The 16207-nt window shown below is 44.5% G+C and overlaps 1 protein-coding gene across 5 annotated transcripts in view; it reads right to left on the bottom strand.

The window, feature by feature from the left end:
* Positions 1-971: 971 nt before the first annotated feature.
* CDKL2 (cyclin dependent kinase like 2) overlaps positions 972-16207 on the bottom strand; it is a 34463-nt gene continuing 19227 nt past the window's right edge. For 3 of the 5 annotated variants that reach the window (XM_083469890.1, XM_083469889.1, XM_083469892.1), the window contains exons 11-15: positions 13488-13581; positions 9559-9676; positions 8074-8180; positions 5104-6077; positions 3507-4332 (exon numbers count right to left, since the gene is read on the bottom strand). In XM_083469890.1, the coding sequence (XP_083326016.1) occupies positions 6018-6077; positions 8074-8180; positions 9559-9676; positions 13488-13581 (379 nt within the window). In that variant the 3' untranslated portion in view covers positions 3507-4332; positions 5104-6017. Of the gene's footprint in view, positions 3086-3506; positions 4333-5103; positions 6078-8073; positions 8181-9558; positions 9677-13487; positions 13582-16207 lie in introns of those variants that run through there. The other 2 variants (XM_083469891.1, XM_083469893.1) reach the window with 2 other exon arrangements.

Here is a 16207-nt window from a genome sequence, read left to right as displayed (position 1 = left end):
TCTAGGTTTGGCCTCACTGAGAGGCAGTATTTCAACGTGAGTAGGAAAATAAGAGTACCCCTAAATATATTTTTTTCCAGAAAAAAAGCACTGCTTATGAGTGCAAGTTGTTGATTAAAGAGTTGGTCGCATGTTGAACAGTTCAAGTGTGGTGACATGCAACTAGTGCAACCCTTTCTTTTGGTAGAGCAATTCCACTCAAGCAGCATAAATATCAACCACACTGCCACCCTGGGTACCATTCTTGCAATATGCCTAATAAACAAACCTTGACATGCATTATTCAAATTTCCCTGTCACGTCTGAAGAAATGCACATTATAGCAAAACAATAGTTCCTGGTGGGAAAAAGCCTATAGACACTGACACAGAGATCAAAATTACTTTATAAAACCAAATGCTACCGCAGATTCGTAGATCGTTTAAAATTTGCAGTAAAAAGTGAGTTTGATAACGGAGACTATTACTCTAAGAAGACAAAATAAAGTAGCAGAAATGTGGAACAAGGGACATATTGCGTGGTGATGTGAGCTTTCCGGTCAGCTAACCGAAGCTATATTTGTTTAAATTCTACCAAGAGCGGCCAATCAGGAGGCTGGGCGGTATTTGCAACAATTATGTTAAGAAAGCTGGGTTTATGACTTGGTTGCACCACGATAAGGTAAAGGTAAAGGGACCCCTGACCATTAGGTCCAGTCGTGACCGACTCTGGGGTTGCGGCGCTCATCTCGCTTTATTGGCCGAGGGAGCTGGCGTACAGCTTCCGGATCATGTGGCCAGCATGACTAAGCCGCTTCTGGCGAACCAGAGCAGCGCATGGAAACGCCGTTTACCTTCCCGCCGGAGTGGTACCTATTTATCTACTTGCACTTTGACGTGCTTTCGAACTGCTAGGTTGGCAGGAGCAGGGACCGAGCAACTGGAGCTCACCCCGTCGCGGGGATTCGAACCGCTGACTTTCTGATCGGCAAGTCCTAGGCTCTGTGGTTTAACCCACATCGCCACCCGCGTCCCCATCCTATCTTTTAAAAAAAAAAACAGTTAGGAACATACCGTTAACAATGTAATACTGAGAACAAACGAGGTACAGTTTTGTTTTTCCAAATTTGCCGCCTTGAATGTAGTCGAGCAAGCAGCTTCCATGTTTAAGACCCTAAGAAGCTTTAGAAAATAAAACACAGCTTGCTCATTTAAAGCTAGCCTCGTTAGCTGCATTGCCCAATGACTTATATGATCCACATGTTTTTGTGTTTTTCTTAAAAGTGGAGACCAGATCACTCCAACGGGAAACACAAATGACATTTCTGTACTGTAAAAATGTATTGGTTTTATACCAGTTTAACCATCACAGCTTCCCCCAAAGAACTGGGAACTGCAGCTTGTGTACAGCGTTGAGAATTCGCTCTAAAGAATTCCAGTTCCCAATTTGTCTGGTGGTGAGAAGGAATCACTATCAAACCAGTTTAAATCTGTGTTGTAGATATAAAATGCTACATGTTCTGTTATTATTATCCCACCAATGTATACAGTGCTTTATAGCATCACATATCTATACACTTAAAACGTCATCAGCGCCCAGAGCTTGCAAACGTGCTAAGAAGGTTGAGCTACAAAGAAAAGCACTTGCAGATACAGGTTATTTACAGACAAGAGTTTTCCAACTTCTTGGATGAGGTTTCTCAGATAAGCTCTTTAGAAAGGCCTATTGTCAATTCACATTATCCAGGACGGGGGGCGGGTGTACATTCACCAGAACTCATGCAGAATGTGCACATAATCCAGCCATAAAGGGGGAGCTCTGCACATTTCCTGGTCGATCATACATAATCTCCAACAGGCCTTGGGAAATGTGCATATAATCAACTGCATTTTTATACGTTCTTCAGCCATCATGCATAATCTCTAACAGGCTTTGGGGAAAGTGAATATCTCAAATGCATTTTGTGCACTCACTGGGTTATAAACACATTCTCCAGTCAGTATGCAGATTCTCCAAGAAGCATGACCTATAAAGCCTTAAAAGGCTCAAACCTGCCATACCTCAAGGATCGCCTCTCCCCATATGAACCTGCCCGGACCCGGAGATCATCCTCTGAGGCTCTTCTTTGTGTGCCTCCTCCACGAGAGGTCTGGGGGTGGCAACACGAGAGCAGGGCCTTTCCTGCAGTGGCTCCCGGCTTGTGGAATACTCTTCCCCAGGGTCACTGAGCTGGTGTCTTCGTCACATATCTTTAGGCGTTAGGCAAAAACATTCCTCTTCTCCCAGGCCTTAGCCAGTCTATGGCCTTTTAAATTATGGAGGGGGTATTTTTTTTTGGTTTGCTACTGTTATCTATTTTTGTGTTTTTATATTGTAAACCGCCCTATGATCCTCAAAAGAAGCATGGTATAGAAATTCAATAAAAATTACCGTAATAATAATAACAGCATGTGTTTCCTCCCTACATCTCTTGCTCAGAAGTGTGTAATCTGCACCCTGAAGTGTAATTTGGTGTGTGATCTGGCCCCCTGTCTAATCTTACACTCTTACAATTGTACCCTCCAACTGAGCAATAAGAAGGGGTGGGGCTCCAGCTAAATATTAACACCCCCCCCCGAAATCCAGCTCTCTTTTCAGCACAGCTTCTAAACCTTCCCTCCCTCTTTCACAATTCTGATGGAAATCCCCCCACCCCAATGCCGCTATTAAGAAAAGGGCTGTTGGAAGATTATGCATACTGGCCAGGAAATGTGCACAATTCCCTCTATATGGCTGGATTATGTGCACACAAATGGCATTTATTTCAATTTACACAAAAATATCCATGAGAAAAATCAGGACAAGGATAAAATAGTCATCATGCTTGAGCTACAAGCCTAGGATGAGTGAAGGAGAAAATGAGGAACAAGGGCGACGCCATATGTTTTTATTTATCTAACAAAATGTATATACCGCTTGATTGAAACGTCTAAGCGGTCCACAAGAAGTGATATGATGTTTTTGTTGAATTGAATCTATGCAATCTTACCAGGAAACATAGATGTACGTATACAGTGTTAGGATTCATTCTGCGTCTTGCAGTCATGGGATTATTTTTATCACATGACTGTGTATGTTTTCATTCCACATTGTGGGAAGTGATGGAGACAGGATAATTTTATGACTGTGTTTCCGTGATGTAGGACATTTATGTTTAAGTTAAGCAGTTCAGCACATGATAAAATATTGAAAATTTGGGACATAATATCTGAAAACTATAAAATAAGAATTGAAATAAGGTAATAATTTGCTGCTTATAACTATATGACTGAGAACGCAGGAAAGGGTGATGTGAGGAAGTCCAAAGACTATGAAAGTATGATTTATGAATAACTGTATTTTATTTGTATTCTTTTTTATTCTTTGTTTATTTCTTAATTTTGCTTTGACTTTTTCTGTTTGTTGTATGGTGATGGTACTTTATATGTTCGGTGGTTTGTCTGTTGTTTAAAAATTGCAATAAATATCTTATATATAAAAAAAAGATATGATGTTTTTGTTGAATTGAATCGAATCTATGCAATCTTACCAGGAAACATAGATGTACGTATACAGTGTTAGGATTCATTCTGCGTGTTGCAGTCATGGGATTATTTTTATCACATGACCGTGTATGTTTTCATACCACATTGTGGGAAGTGATGGAGACAGGATAATTTTATGACTGTGTTTCCGTGATGTAGGACATTTGTCCTTTCGCTTTGCTGTCTGATGCTGAAGAGGAAGGAGCGGAGTTACGGTGCTCCAAGTGTGTATAATCATAATAATTTATTATTTATACCCCGCCCATCTGGCTGGGCTTCCCCACCCACTCTGGGCAGCTTCCAAAAAAATATTAAAATACTGTAATACATTAAACATTAAAAGCTTCCCTAAACATAGGGAAATAAACGTATACGTAAATAAACGTAGTTTAGCCAAAATGCTGCGCTACTGAATCTGAACGCTGACTGCCTATACTCTGCTGATCCTGAAGTGTGCTGATGCCTCTGAGGCATAGCTGTCAACTTCCCTTTTCTTGCGAGGAATCCTATTTGGAATAAAGGAATTTCCCTTAAAAAAAGGGAAACGTTGGCAGCTATGCTCTGAGGTATCAGTCGCTGTGATGTTTGGGCTGGAGAAAGCTTTTGAATCTCCCGAACGACCAACCAGGAGGGAGAGAACATGCCAGTCGGGCATGTGTCTCTGCTGGACTCTTACTCATGTGTAGGACCTCCTGACACACTTAACTGCTACAGAAGATTTCAGGTACTCTTACAATATGAGTAGCAATCAGTATACATATTATGGTTAGTGGGAACCCGAGGAGAACTACTTACAGTGGTGCCTCGCAAGACGAAATTAATTCGTTCCGCAAGTTTTTTCTTCTTGCGAGTTTTTCGTCTTGCGAAGCACGGTTTCCCATAGGAATGCATTGAAAATCAATTAATGCGTTCCTATGGAAACCGCTTGCCAGGCTGGCGGTGCGGAGAAGGGCTTTTCTCCCCACCGCAAGCCTTCAGGACAGGTACGGGAACAGAGGGGAAGGGGCGCAGCGCTTCTCCTCTGTTCCCGGGGCTTGCGGTGGGAGGAGGGTTTTTCCTCCCCACCGCCAACATTCAGAACAGCATTCTGAATGTTGGCGGTGGGAAGGAAAACCCTCCTCCCACCGCACGTCTTCAGGACAGCCATCCGAAGGCTGGCGTGGGGAGAAGGTCTTTCCGCCCCACCGCCAGCCTTCGGAGGAGCCTTCCGAAGGCTGGCGTGGGGAGGTCTTTCCGCCCCACCGCCAGCCTTCGGAGGAGCCTTCCGAAGGCTGGCGCGGGGAGAATGTCTTTCCGCCCCACCGCCAGCCTTCGGAACAGCCTTCCGAAGGCTGGCGGTGGGGCGGAGAGCCCTCCTCCCACCGCCAGCCTTCGGAGGAGGTCCGAAGACAGTGGGGAAGATGCGCTGCGCTCCCCCCTGTCCCGGAGATTTCCCTATGGGCTTTCGTCTTGCAAAGGAAGCCCATAGGGAAATTCGTTTTGCGAAGCGCCTCCAAAACGGAAAACCCTTTCGTCTAGCGGGTTTTCCTTCTTGCGAGGCGTTCGTCTTGCGGGGCACCACTGTAGAAGTAATCTGTTTTGTAGCCACCACTTGCACAAGTCAGCATCGACAACAGTTAAAATCCTTTCTTTCCTTTAGAGATTGCAAAAACTATATGATCTAACATTGCAGCATCATGCAAGCTGTTTCTGGCAAAGCTACTCCTGTACCACTGGCCTCATGGATGAATATATCTATACTGCAGGTATGAAATATTCATTTCTCGTAAGATGAAAGAGGAATTTGCAAAGGCCGTTTTTAATATTACTGAGTTCTTAGGGCTTTGATCTGCGCATTATACAAAAAGGGAGTTAGCTGTCTGCGCAGTGGGATTCTAGAATGGAAAGCTCCACCGAGCAAGAAACACACATTTGCAAAACACAAAAGCAGACTCCCCATGAGGGAGTTTGAGGCAGGAAACCAGCACATCATGCTTAGCAGTTTACAAACACACATTTCCACGTCTCACTTGACAATATTTGCATGTGACGAAAGATTCTTTCCTGGAGAAAGCGTAACGAGTGCCAGGGAGTCGTTCAAGTACTGAAGCGCTTCACATTTGTACTAGGATTCTGAAAAAATAGCTACGTTACTCCCAGACCTCTTCCGGAAAAAGACACCAGGCAGCACTTAAAACTCATAAAAGCCTGACACTGCCATGACTGGTATCGCTTCTCCCAGACGCACTGAAATAATTCATTCCAGATGACATTTTATATACATTATAGTCTTATAGCACCTTGGCAACTGTAAAGAAACTGGGAATATTTGTCTCCTTTTGCTGCCATTACCTAGAATGTGGTGAAAACACACGCCCTCACCCCTGCTCTCACGTATATCCTCCTCAAAGGGATTCTGCACTTCCCAAAAGGCAACAGGGGTGTAGAAGCACTGCAGACACTGGCAGGATCGAGACCCTTCCGTCTCACTTGACGTTAATGCTCTACTCTGGGGAAAGTGGCGTCTGAAGCATCTTGCAGAGATATTCCAGATACCTGCAAATTGAGTAAATTTTAATAGGGTTTCAATCAAACCACATCTGTCTGTGGCAACTGATATTCAGAGGTATTTCCATAAACCACTTTGAGGCCCTCTTAAAATATTATCTCCCAACATGGAAGTGCCATACAAGACAGCTAACAGCCATTGATAGACCTATTCTCTAGATCATGAGTAGACAAACTAAGGCCCAGGGGCCGGGGCCGGCCCAATCACCTTCTCAATCCGGCCCGCGGACGGTCCGGGAATCAGCGTGTTTTTACATGAGTAGAATGTGTGCTTTTATTTAAATTGCACCTCTGGGTTATTTGCGGGACATAGGAATTCATTCATCCCCCCCCCTTCCAAAATATAGTCCGGCCCCCCACAAGGTCTGAGGGACAGTGGACTGGCCCCCTGCTGAAAAAGTTTGCTGACCCCTGCTCTAGATGGATGAGAGACAGGGAAATGTTGGTCTCCCAGGGTGAGAGGCTGGGAGGGGAAAGGAAAGACCTCAGGTGAGAACTGGGATCAGCTACTATCCTCTGTGGGTGGGAAGAGCTAATAATTACTTTTTAGAGAGGCCTCAATTTTCTACTTATTTGACATGTATTTCTGGTAGCAGCTATTCTACTGTATTATGGAAATTTTAAAATAAAAATCTCATTCTAAAAACAAAAAGACCTACTCCCTGTGAATTTAAATTTCTTTTACATAACCCCCTTAATAATAATAATAATAATAATAATAATAATAATAATAATTTATTATTTATACCCCACCCATCTAGCTGGGTTTCCCCAGCCACTCCGGGTGACTCCCAACAAAAGATTAAAAATACAATAAAACCTCAAACATTAAAAGCTTCCCTAAACAGGGCTGCCTTCAGATGTCTTCTAAATGTCAGATAGTTGTCTATTTCCTTGACATCTGATGGGAGGATGTTCCACAGGTTGCAGGGAACCAGACAGAGGGCCTTCTTGGTGGTGGCGCCCACCTGTGGAACACCCTCCCTTCAGATGCGAAGGAAATAGGCAGCTATCTTATCTTTAAAAGACATCTGAAGGCAGCCCTGTTTAGGGAAGCTTTTAATATTTAATGGTGTGTTGTTTTTAACACTCGATTGGGAGCCGCCCAGAGTGGCTGGGGAAAGTCAGCCAGATGGGCGGGGTATAAATAATAAATTCTTATTATAATTATAGGCTCTGTTGCTTTCTAAAAGGCAGGGCAAGGAGAATGAACGTTGGCATATCAAAAACACTACAAATCACCATCTCTATTCCCAAGAGTCTCTAAGCAGGGGTTTCTCAGAAGCCAACAGGAGTCACATGGCACAAGGGCCAACTGGGTTCAACCTGGACCTCTGTGGCTTGGGCACTTCTCTAAGGCACAACCTTCATCCTACAAGCCCCGTGGACTGCGGAGACAGGCATCTCACAAGAGATGCCTTACTAGCTCAATAGCTGGAGACTTACCCTCTCCTTCCCAAACTCTGAGCGAGTTCGCCCAACTCAAAATAGTCCAGCATGAAAAGCCCCAAACTCGGTTCCATGGGTGATTCTGAGTCAACTCCCTGGGACAGTTTATTGTTGTACATTGTTGCTAAATTTAGTGTTGTACATTGTTTTAATTGTCTGTTTTAACCATATCTGCACAGCAGTTTCTAATGTTGTGAGTGTCTTCTATTTAAGAGGCTTCTACTCTGCAGCCTCATACAGTTGTTTTAACTGCGAGTCTTTTAGTTCTTATGCTCTTACAGTTGTTTTAACTGCGTGTCCTTGTTTGTTTTTAGTTCTTATCTGTTTTAATTATCAGTTTTTTATCCATCCATTATCCGTGTTTAATCTTGAATTTTATCCAGATGTTTTATCCTATGCCTGTTTCCTTGTCCTCATTTGCTCTAACAATTATCGGTTAAAAAAAAAATCCTAACTGCTATTTTAGCTATATGCTTTTTAATCCTGGTTTGAGACCGTAATAAAGTTCATTCATTCATTCTGAGCGATTTAGTACCTGGTGCAGGGCGAGGCTCGGATTCTGAAGATCTATTGTGGCGAGAGACGGCATGCGAGACTCGGAAACAATTTTGTTTTCTTTCTTCAGAAATCTGGAATTCCGAGCTATGGACAAAGGCAACACAATTTGTTTTCACATCATCTTATCGTCATTCTTTTCTTGCGAAAGTAGTCTCTCCTTCCTGTGGCTCGCAGCCTAACACATTTTTCTTTTGATTTGGCTTATACAAACATCAAAAAGCTATTTTGATATTTATGTTTGTTTATCTGAACGTGGTTCACGTCTGCTTAGCTGGTCTCCCCCCACTCTGCCCCCAGTTCCATGCCCTTTTTTTGTAGAAGTTTGACCACAAAAAGCAGGGATGGGAAAACCTGGACTAAAGATCATGCTTGCCAGTTAAGCAGGCTGGCACCGTGATTCCTCACAACTGCTGTACAAGCCGATGGGTGGCTCATTATGGGCTGAGCATTTGTACACATGCATCAATTAGCGCATTTTTGGAATGAACTTATCTGTGCAAGTTGGAAGCACATCAGTAATTCCAAGAACTATCCCAGGAATGTAAAACTTCAAAGCTGAATCTAACAACACGTTTCTCTCAACTGCTTATTCACAACTTTTGTGTGTCTGGCTAAGGGCATGGCAAAACTTCATACACTTAAATACATACTTTTGCTTTTCTATGGACAGTCTAATTTCACAAAGTTCAATCGTGGTTCATGTTTTTCCCATTTCTTTAAAAAAAAATTACAGCGGTACCTTGGTTTTCGAAACAGCTTAGTTCACAAGCAACTTGGAACCCAAACACTGCAAAACCGGAAGTAGGTGTTCCAGTTTTTGAACTATTTTTCAGAAGCCGAACGTGCTCCATTTTTAGTCCCCCTGTGTTTCCTGTTGCACTGCTAATTTGTGTCCCTCCCCCATTGTAATTCAAACCTTCTGTTTCTGGTTGTAGTGTTCTGACGCGATATTTGAAGCTGATATTTGGTGCTTTTGTTTTTGCTTTTTATTTTGCGTTTTTTGTTTTGAGGCTTTTTCAGTTAATTTGTTTTTGTGACTGTGTGGATCCCAGATCAGTTACTGATTGATTGCGACGGCAGAAATGGATAAAAGCCCCCCCATCCAGACAATGATCAGCGCAGGTAAGAAAAAATTTAATTTTAGTTTTTATCATCTACAATACTGTTTTATTTATTTTATAGTACAGTACATTGTTTATTGCTTTCGTTTATGAATCATTGGTCTTGTTAGGTAGTAAAATTCTTGTTAAATTGCTGTTTTAGGGGTTGTTTTTAAAAGTCTCGAACGGATCAATCCGTTTTGCATTACTTTCTATGGGAAAGCGCGCCTTGGTTTTGGAATGCTTTGGTTTTGGAATGGACTTCTTCAACGGATTAAGTTTGAGAACCAAGGTACCACTGTATCATTATTATTTAGCTGCTAGATCCCATAATTGGTTGGATATCTATCATGAACTCTTACCGTCCACACCTTTGAGTTCAGGGAGATAGCCGTAGTTAAGCTCTGGCAAACGTACATCTGTTTTGGAAAACTCCCATCTTTTCTTGTTTGTCTGAAGAACGTTGTTTTCATTCGAGACCTGTTACCAAGCCGTTAATTGGAGAAAACATGAAGAAAAAGTTGCTTTTAAAAAACAACAACCCTAATCCATGGTCTACATTTAGTACTTTTTTAAAGGCCACTTTCCATAACATACAAAGATTATACAAAGTACCAACATCCACTATCTCTGGGCTCCCTCATCTGACTGGCCAAGGCAGGAATGGTTAAAAGCAGAGTTTCATTCAGATATACTAGGCTCCAGACAGGAAAAGAGATCTGGATCAAGAGAGATACTATTCAAAAGCATAGCTGTCAACTTACAGATTTGAAAATAAGGGACCAGTGGCCTCGAAAATAAGGGATCAGCAGCCAAAATAAGGGATTTTTCAGAGCACAGGTATGTTCAACTTCTGAGCCCCTCCAAGCCAAAGGCAGAAAGCCCAGCCAGCAGCCAAACGAAGCCTCAAGCGGTGGTTCCCACAGCGCAGCAACCCGGCAAAGGGGATGCAGCAAGAATAACCACACCGTCACCTCTCTGCTGGGAAGCGCTGAGCAAAGGCGAGTCCCCAGGCAACGCGGTCGATTTGATCGGCACAAGGCATGCAAGCTCCACCCCCCAGTTGTTCTTAGACTCCTTATTGGGTGGGCAACGCAGCCAAGCAACACAGTTGGAGCCTCCCTCCTCCCTGGCCGGCAGGGAGGGAGGGAGGGAGAGGAGCTGCTTCCTTTGAAACCCAGGAAATTTAAGGGACATCATCAATAAGGGACAGCAGCGGGGCATGGCGCTGGGATAAGGGAGTCTCCCACCAATTAAGGGACGGTCGACAGCTATGTTCAAAAGCAGTCTAGAGTTTGAAAGCAAATCAGCCCAGTTGGTGCGATGTCTCCCGAAGTTGCGAAGGGGGAAGCCGTGGACAAGGGAGCCAGTGGAGATATTCAGTACCGTTTCAGGTGGGGGTCTCTCCCAGTCCTGCCTGAAAATGCTGGGACCCTCCTACATGCACTCTGACATTGAGCCGTAGTTCTGCCTGTTATAGGAATTCTAAGGTCTCAAATATAGAATAAATGCTGTCGAAATATGATTATTTTTTTAAAAAAAATTGTCCATTTATTTTATGTATTTCGATTGCGTCATACCAACCTACCTGAATCCAGAATAAATGCTGATAATTGCACACACACATACCATATTTTTCTGTGTATAACACCCCACCGTGTATAAGACTTTTTGGGGACTCCAACTTAAGGAAATGGGGGGAGATTGCCCAGAGTTTTTGAGCTTTTTTTGGGGGGGGAGTTGCCAGAAATTAAGCCGCGTATCATCTGTCCCCTCGCCGGCAGAAGCCGCCAATCGCCTGCCCAATTGCCGCAGCGGCAGCAAATCAACACCAGTCCTTGCCGCAGCCACCAATAACATGCACAATAGCCTCTGACAATCTCCGGCTAGCGGAAGCAACCAATCCCATGTCACCAATATGCACTGACCGTGTATAAGACGTCCCCGCCCCAATTTGTTAACATCATTTTAAAAGAAAAAGCCATCGTCTTATACACGAAAAAGTATGGTAAGTACCGTATTTTTCGCCCCATAGGACGCACCGGCCCATAGGACGCATCACGTTTTTTTGGGGGGAAATAAAGAGGAAAAAAAATCCCCCCCCAGATGCTTGTGGGGCAGGCAGCGGGGAGAACTGCTCTTCTCCACGCCGCCCGTCTTGAGATCAGGTCCGGGGACAGCGGGGAGACGCGCTGCGCCTCCCCACTGTCCCCGGAGCTTGCAGGGATGACAGCGGTCCGCCTCCCTCTGTCCCCCGACCTTGTGGGGCTGGCCTTGGGGCTCTCCAGGCTTCAGTGAAAGCCTGCATTCGCCCCATAGGACGCACACACATTTCCCCTTCATTTTTGGAGGGGGAAAAGTGCGTCCTATAGGGCGAAAAATACGGTATATAAACTGCATGTCTAAAATAGTACAGGGGAGCAAACCAAAGCCATCTTGGCTTTCCTAAAGACTCTCAGTATTTCCTCTGCCTCCTTCACCCCCCTTGCTTGAGAACACTTAGGCAGAGAGCAACCAGGGGAAGTTCCTGAAGGGATTCCTCTCCTATATCTAGGAACCTCCTTTGTATTAATTGTCATTGCTTGCCCAGATGCTCCACACTGAGGGATGTCTGAGGGGGCATCTCGATGGTCTTATCCAGGGGTCAGCAAACTTTTTCAGCAGGGGGCTGGTCCACTGTCCCCTGTCCACTGTGGGCCGGACTATATTTTGGAGGGGGGGAAATGAAATGAATGAATTCCTATGCCCCGCAAATAACCCAGAGGTGCATTTTAAATAAAAGGACACATTCCACTCATGTAAAAACACCAGGCAGGCCCCGCAAATAACTCAGAGGTGCATTTTAAATAAAAGGACACATTCCACTCATGTAAAAACACGCTGATTCCTGGACCATCCATGGGCCGGATTTAGAAGGTGACTGGGCTGGATCAGGCCCCCAGGCCTTAGTTTGCCTACCCATGGTTTTATCAAATGCTAATGTTTTGTGTAAACTGTGTCTGGAACTATGTAAAACTTGCTAAATCCTCAGGAAAACCACACCTTGGCGTGTCTGAGCCACACACCTTATGTGTGATGTAATTTCTGACTTTTTGTAGAGGGGGTGTCCTCCTTCTCCATGCCACAATGAAAACACTTAAAAGAGAGGCTTTCTTCTGGGTTCTGGGTCTCTCTTGCGTCCTTGCAAGAAGGGGAGGGAACTCTGTTGCAACAGAAAAATAAAGATCTTCCTTGCTTTCACTGTCTCCTGCCTCCATCCATTCATATCTGAAGGAGCGTTTCCACCCCCATCGTTCTGCCCAGACACTGAGGTCCAACTCCGAGGGCCTTCTGGCGGTTCCCTCATTGCGAGAAGCCAAGTTACAGGGAACCAGGCGGAGGGCCTTCTCGATAGTGGCACCAGCCCTGTGGAACGCCCTACCACCAGATGTCAAAGAGAAAAATAACTACCAGACTTTTAGAAGACATCTGAAGGCAGCCCTGTTTAGGGAAGCTTTTAATGTTTGATGCATTACTGTATTTTAATATTTTGTTGAAAGCCGCCCAGAGTGGCTGGGGAAGCCCAGCCAGATGGGTGGGGTATAAATAATAAATTATTATTATTATTATTGAAATATACTCAGAGTCGCAAAGTGATTTCATGCTCTTTATTCAGCTCATAGTGGTGAGGAGGAATGAATGAAAGTCCCCTCACAGTATCTGCTTTATATACATTATTTACACAATGGGCTGCACATGATTGGCTAATTCCGGAATTCTACTGTAAGCCAATCAGGTTGTGGATTCACTTCTATCTGGAGCAGGATTGGGTGGTTCCTGCCAACCAATCATACTGCTGCATTGTTCTAGGACCAATCAGACTGCTGCATTCTGAATCCTATTGTTCTAGGACCAATCAGACTGCTGCATTTTGGATCCTATTGTTCTAGGACCAATCAGACTGCTGCAGTTTGGATCCTATTCAACTCAGTACATAACAATTATTATTATTATTATTATTATTATTATTATTATTATTATTATTATCTCTGACCGATCATGGACTTAGGGGAATCAGTCCCTTGGGGAGCTGGGCAGCAAAGCTAACCACCCTTATTGTTTTTATATCATGCACTTCAAACAGAACACGCTGCTTGCATTAGGACGTTAGCCAAGAATTGCAACACAACCAACTCTCAAAGAGAAAGGAATTGAATTCAAACCTAGGACTGGCATTAAGAACAAGGCGTCCCGTGAGAGAGTCTCTGAAGCATGCCTGCTTTCACTGGAGATTTTGTTTTAAAGAGCTTACCGATGCTGTCAGGTTGATGCTATAGTGTCCTACGGGTGACTTTTTCCCTTGCTTTAGGAAAGGGTTGAGGTATCTTTTAGACTTCTCATCAATCCTGGAAATGCAACACAAAAAAATCCAGAGATCGCGTGAAATTATTTAAAAAACCCATTTCCAAACATTGCATCATGGCTAACAGACAGAACTCTTTCCGGGCATGGCTGGGAAGCAAGCAAGAAGGTCTGCTTCAGTACCTTGACCTCCGTGGAAGAAATTAAATACAGTGGTACCTTGGGTGAAGTAACCTGAAACTGTACTTAACCTGAAGCACCACTTTAGCTAATGGGGCCTCCTGCTGCTGCTGCGCAGCCAAAGCACGATTTCTGTTCTCATCCTGAAGCAAAGTTCTTAACCCAAGGTAATATTTCTGGGTTAGCAGAGTCTTGGAGTACTGCAATGTGCTCTACGTGGAGCTACATTTGAAGGTGACCTGGAAACTGCAATTAATCCAGAATGCAGCAGCTAGACTGGTGACTGGGAGTGGCCGCCGGGACTACATAACACTGGTTATGAGAGATCTGCAGTGGCTCCCAGTGTCAGTGTTGGTGCTGACCTTTAAAGCCCTAAACAGCCTCAGTCAGTATACCTGAAGGAGCGTCTCCACCCCCATCGTTCTGCCCAGACACTGAGATCCAGCACCGAGGGCCTTCTGGCGGTTCCCTCATTGCGAGAAGTGAGGCTACAGGGAGCCAGACAGAGGGCCTTCTCGGTAGTGGCGCCCACCCTGTGGAACACCCTCCCTTCAGATGTGAAGGAAATAAGTAGCTATCTTATCTTTAAAAGACATCTGAAGGCAGCCCTGTTCAGGGAAGTTTTTAATATTTAACGCTGTATTGTTTTTAATACTTGATTGGGATCCGCTCAGAGTGGCTGGGGAGACTCAGCCAGATGGGCGGGGTATAAAATATAAAATATATGTAACCTGAAGCGTATGTAACCCGAGGTACCACTGTACTAGGCAGCAAGCCCAGGGCAGAGGTATGAAGATAGGGGCTGCAGACAGGGTCTCTGGCTTGGTTCAAATAAATAATAATAATAATAATAATAATAATTTATTTATACCCCGCCCATCTGGCTGGGCCTCCCCAGCCACTCTGGGCGGCTTCCATAGAAAACAAAAATACAATAAAATATCACACGTTAAAAACTTCCCTGAACAGGGCTGCCTTAAGATGTCTTCTGAATGTCAGGTAGTTGTTTATCACTTCGACATCTGCTGGAAGGGCGTTCCACAGGGCGGGTGCCACTACCGAGAAGGCCCTCTGCCTGGTTCCCTGTAGCTTTGCTTCTCGCAATGAGGGAACCGCCAGAAGGCCCTCGGCGCTGGACCTCAGCGTCCGGGCAGAACGATGGGGGTGGAGACGCTCCTTCAGGTATACAGGACCGAGGCCGTTTAGGGCTTTAAGGGTCAGCACCAACACTTCGAATTGTGCTCGGAAACGTACTGGGAGCCAATGTAGGTCTTTCAAGACCGGTGTTATATGGTCTCGGCGGCCGCCCCCAGTCACCAGTCTAGCTGCCACATTCTGGTTCAAAGAGTTGCAGGGCACCTTAAAGACTGGAATATTTATTGTGGCATAAACTGTTGTGGGCCACTTCCCTAAAAATCACATGGGTTCCTCAGCCCTCCACGTCAAAGAGTGGAGCAGGTTGGCTAGGACTGATGAAGATTTGTTTGTCTGCAAAAGCCTTTAGAGGAGCAAAACGAAAGAAGAATGAGCTCCACTCTGAATCCAGCATTTACCAATCAAATCAAAAGTCATATCTCGAGAATACCATCCTGTTTCCCCCAGTGACCAGCCCGATGCCTCTGGGAAGCACACAAGCAGGAAGTTATAAGCTCAGAAGACAGACTTGGGCTTAATTAGGCCACTTAATTAGCAAATGGAAGTTGTGTCAACATGCTTATAGCTGGCTTCCCCACTTTAGCACAGTTAATGGGAAGAACTCACACATAAAAAATCCACGATAGTGGACATGGGATACTTTTAAGTACCTATTCTGGACATGTCCTATGGAAAACGGACCTAACTTTGTCATAAAAAGGTATACCAAGGACTCAGAAATCATGGAACCCAGAAAATCCAACCGAAAGCCATGAATCACTGGGATTGATCCATTCACTTCAACGAAGCTGTGTCAATCCCTGACTCAAATCTCGCCTCAATCAAAAATGTACCCAGTAGTTTTAGGACTGGCAAACTTAAGCCCTCGACCCCCATTCCCTTTCTGCAACGCAAGGATAATATATTAAGAGACACTGAAAGCATGCTAACTATTTTATCAGAGCATTGTAGAAAATGCTAAGCAGTAAGGACTGTTTTGCACAACAATATCTTCGGCACCAACCATGTAGGTTGGTGCAGCCAATCACAGCTCCCTAACGAGCTACTCGTTGGATATTGATGTTCCGTCCAACCTTAAAAGGAACAGGCATGACTGTTGTGTGTCACATGCCTGTTTACACTCCAGCACAGCCTGCTGGGAACTTCTGTTGTGTATAGCTTTTGTTTTATGCTGTTTGCTTAGACACGGAGGGAAGCAGACATGTTTTTCCTTTGTTCTAATGCTGAATAAAGGTAAAGGTACCCCTGACCATTATTAGGGACATGGGTGGCGCTGTGGGTTAAACCACAGAGCCTAGGACTTGCTGATCAGAAGGTCAGCGGTTCGAATCCCTG

Source organism: Podarcis liolepis (genome assembly GCF_965112155.1).
Source record: "Podarcis liolepis genome assembly, chromosome: 13".
NCBI lineage: Eukaryota > Metazoa > Chordata > Lepidosauria > Squamata > Lacertidae > Podarcis > Podarcis liolepis.
The sequence above is the reverse complement of the archived record's forward strand: the minus strand, read 5'-3'. Positions and strand labels throughout refer to the sequence as shown.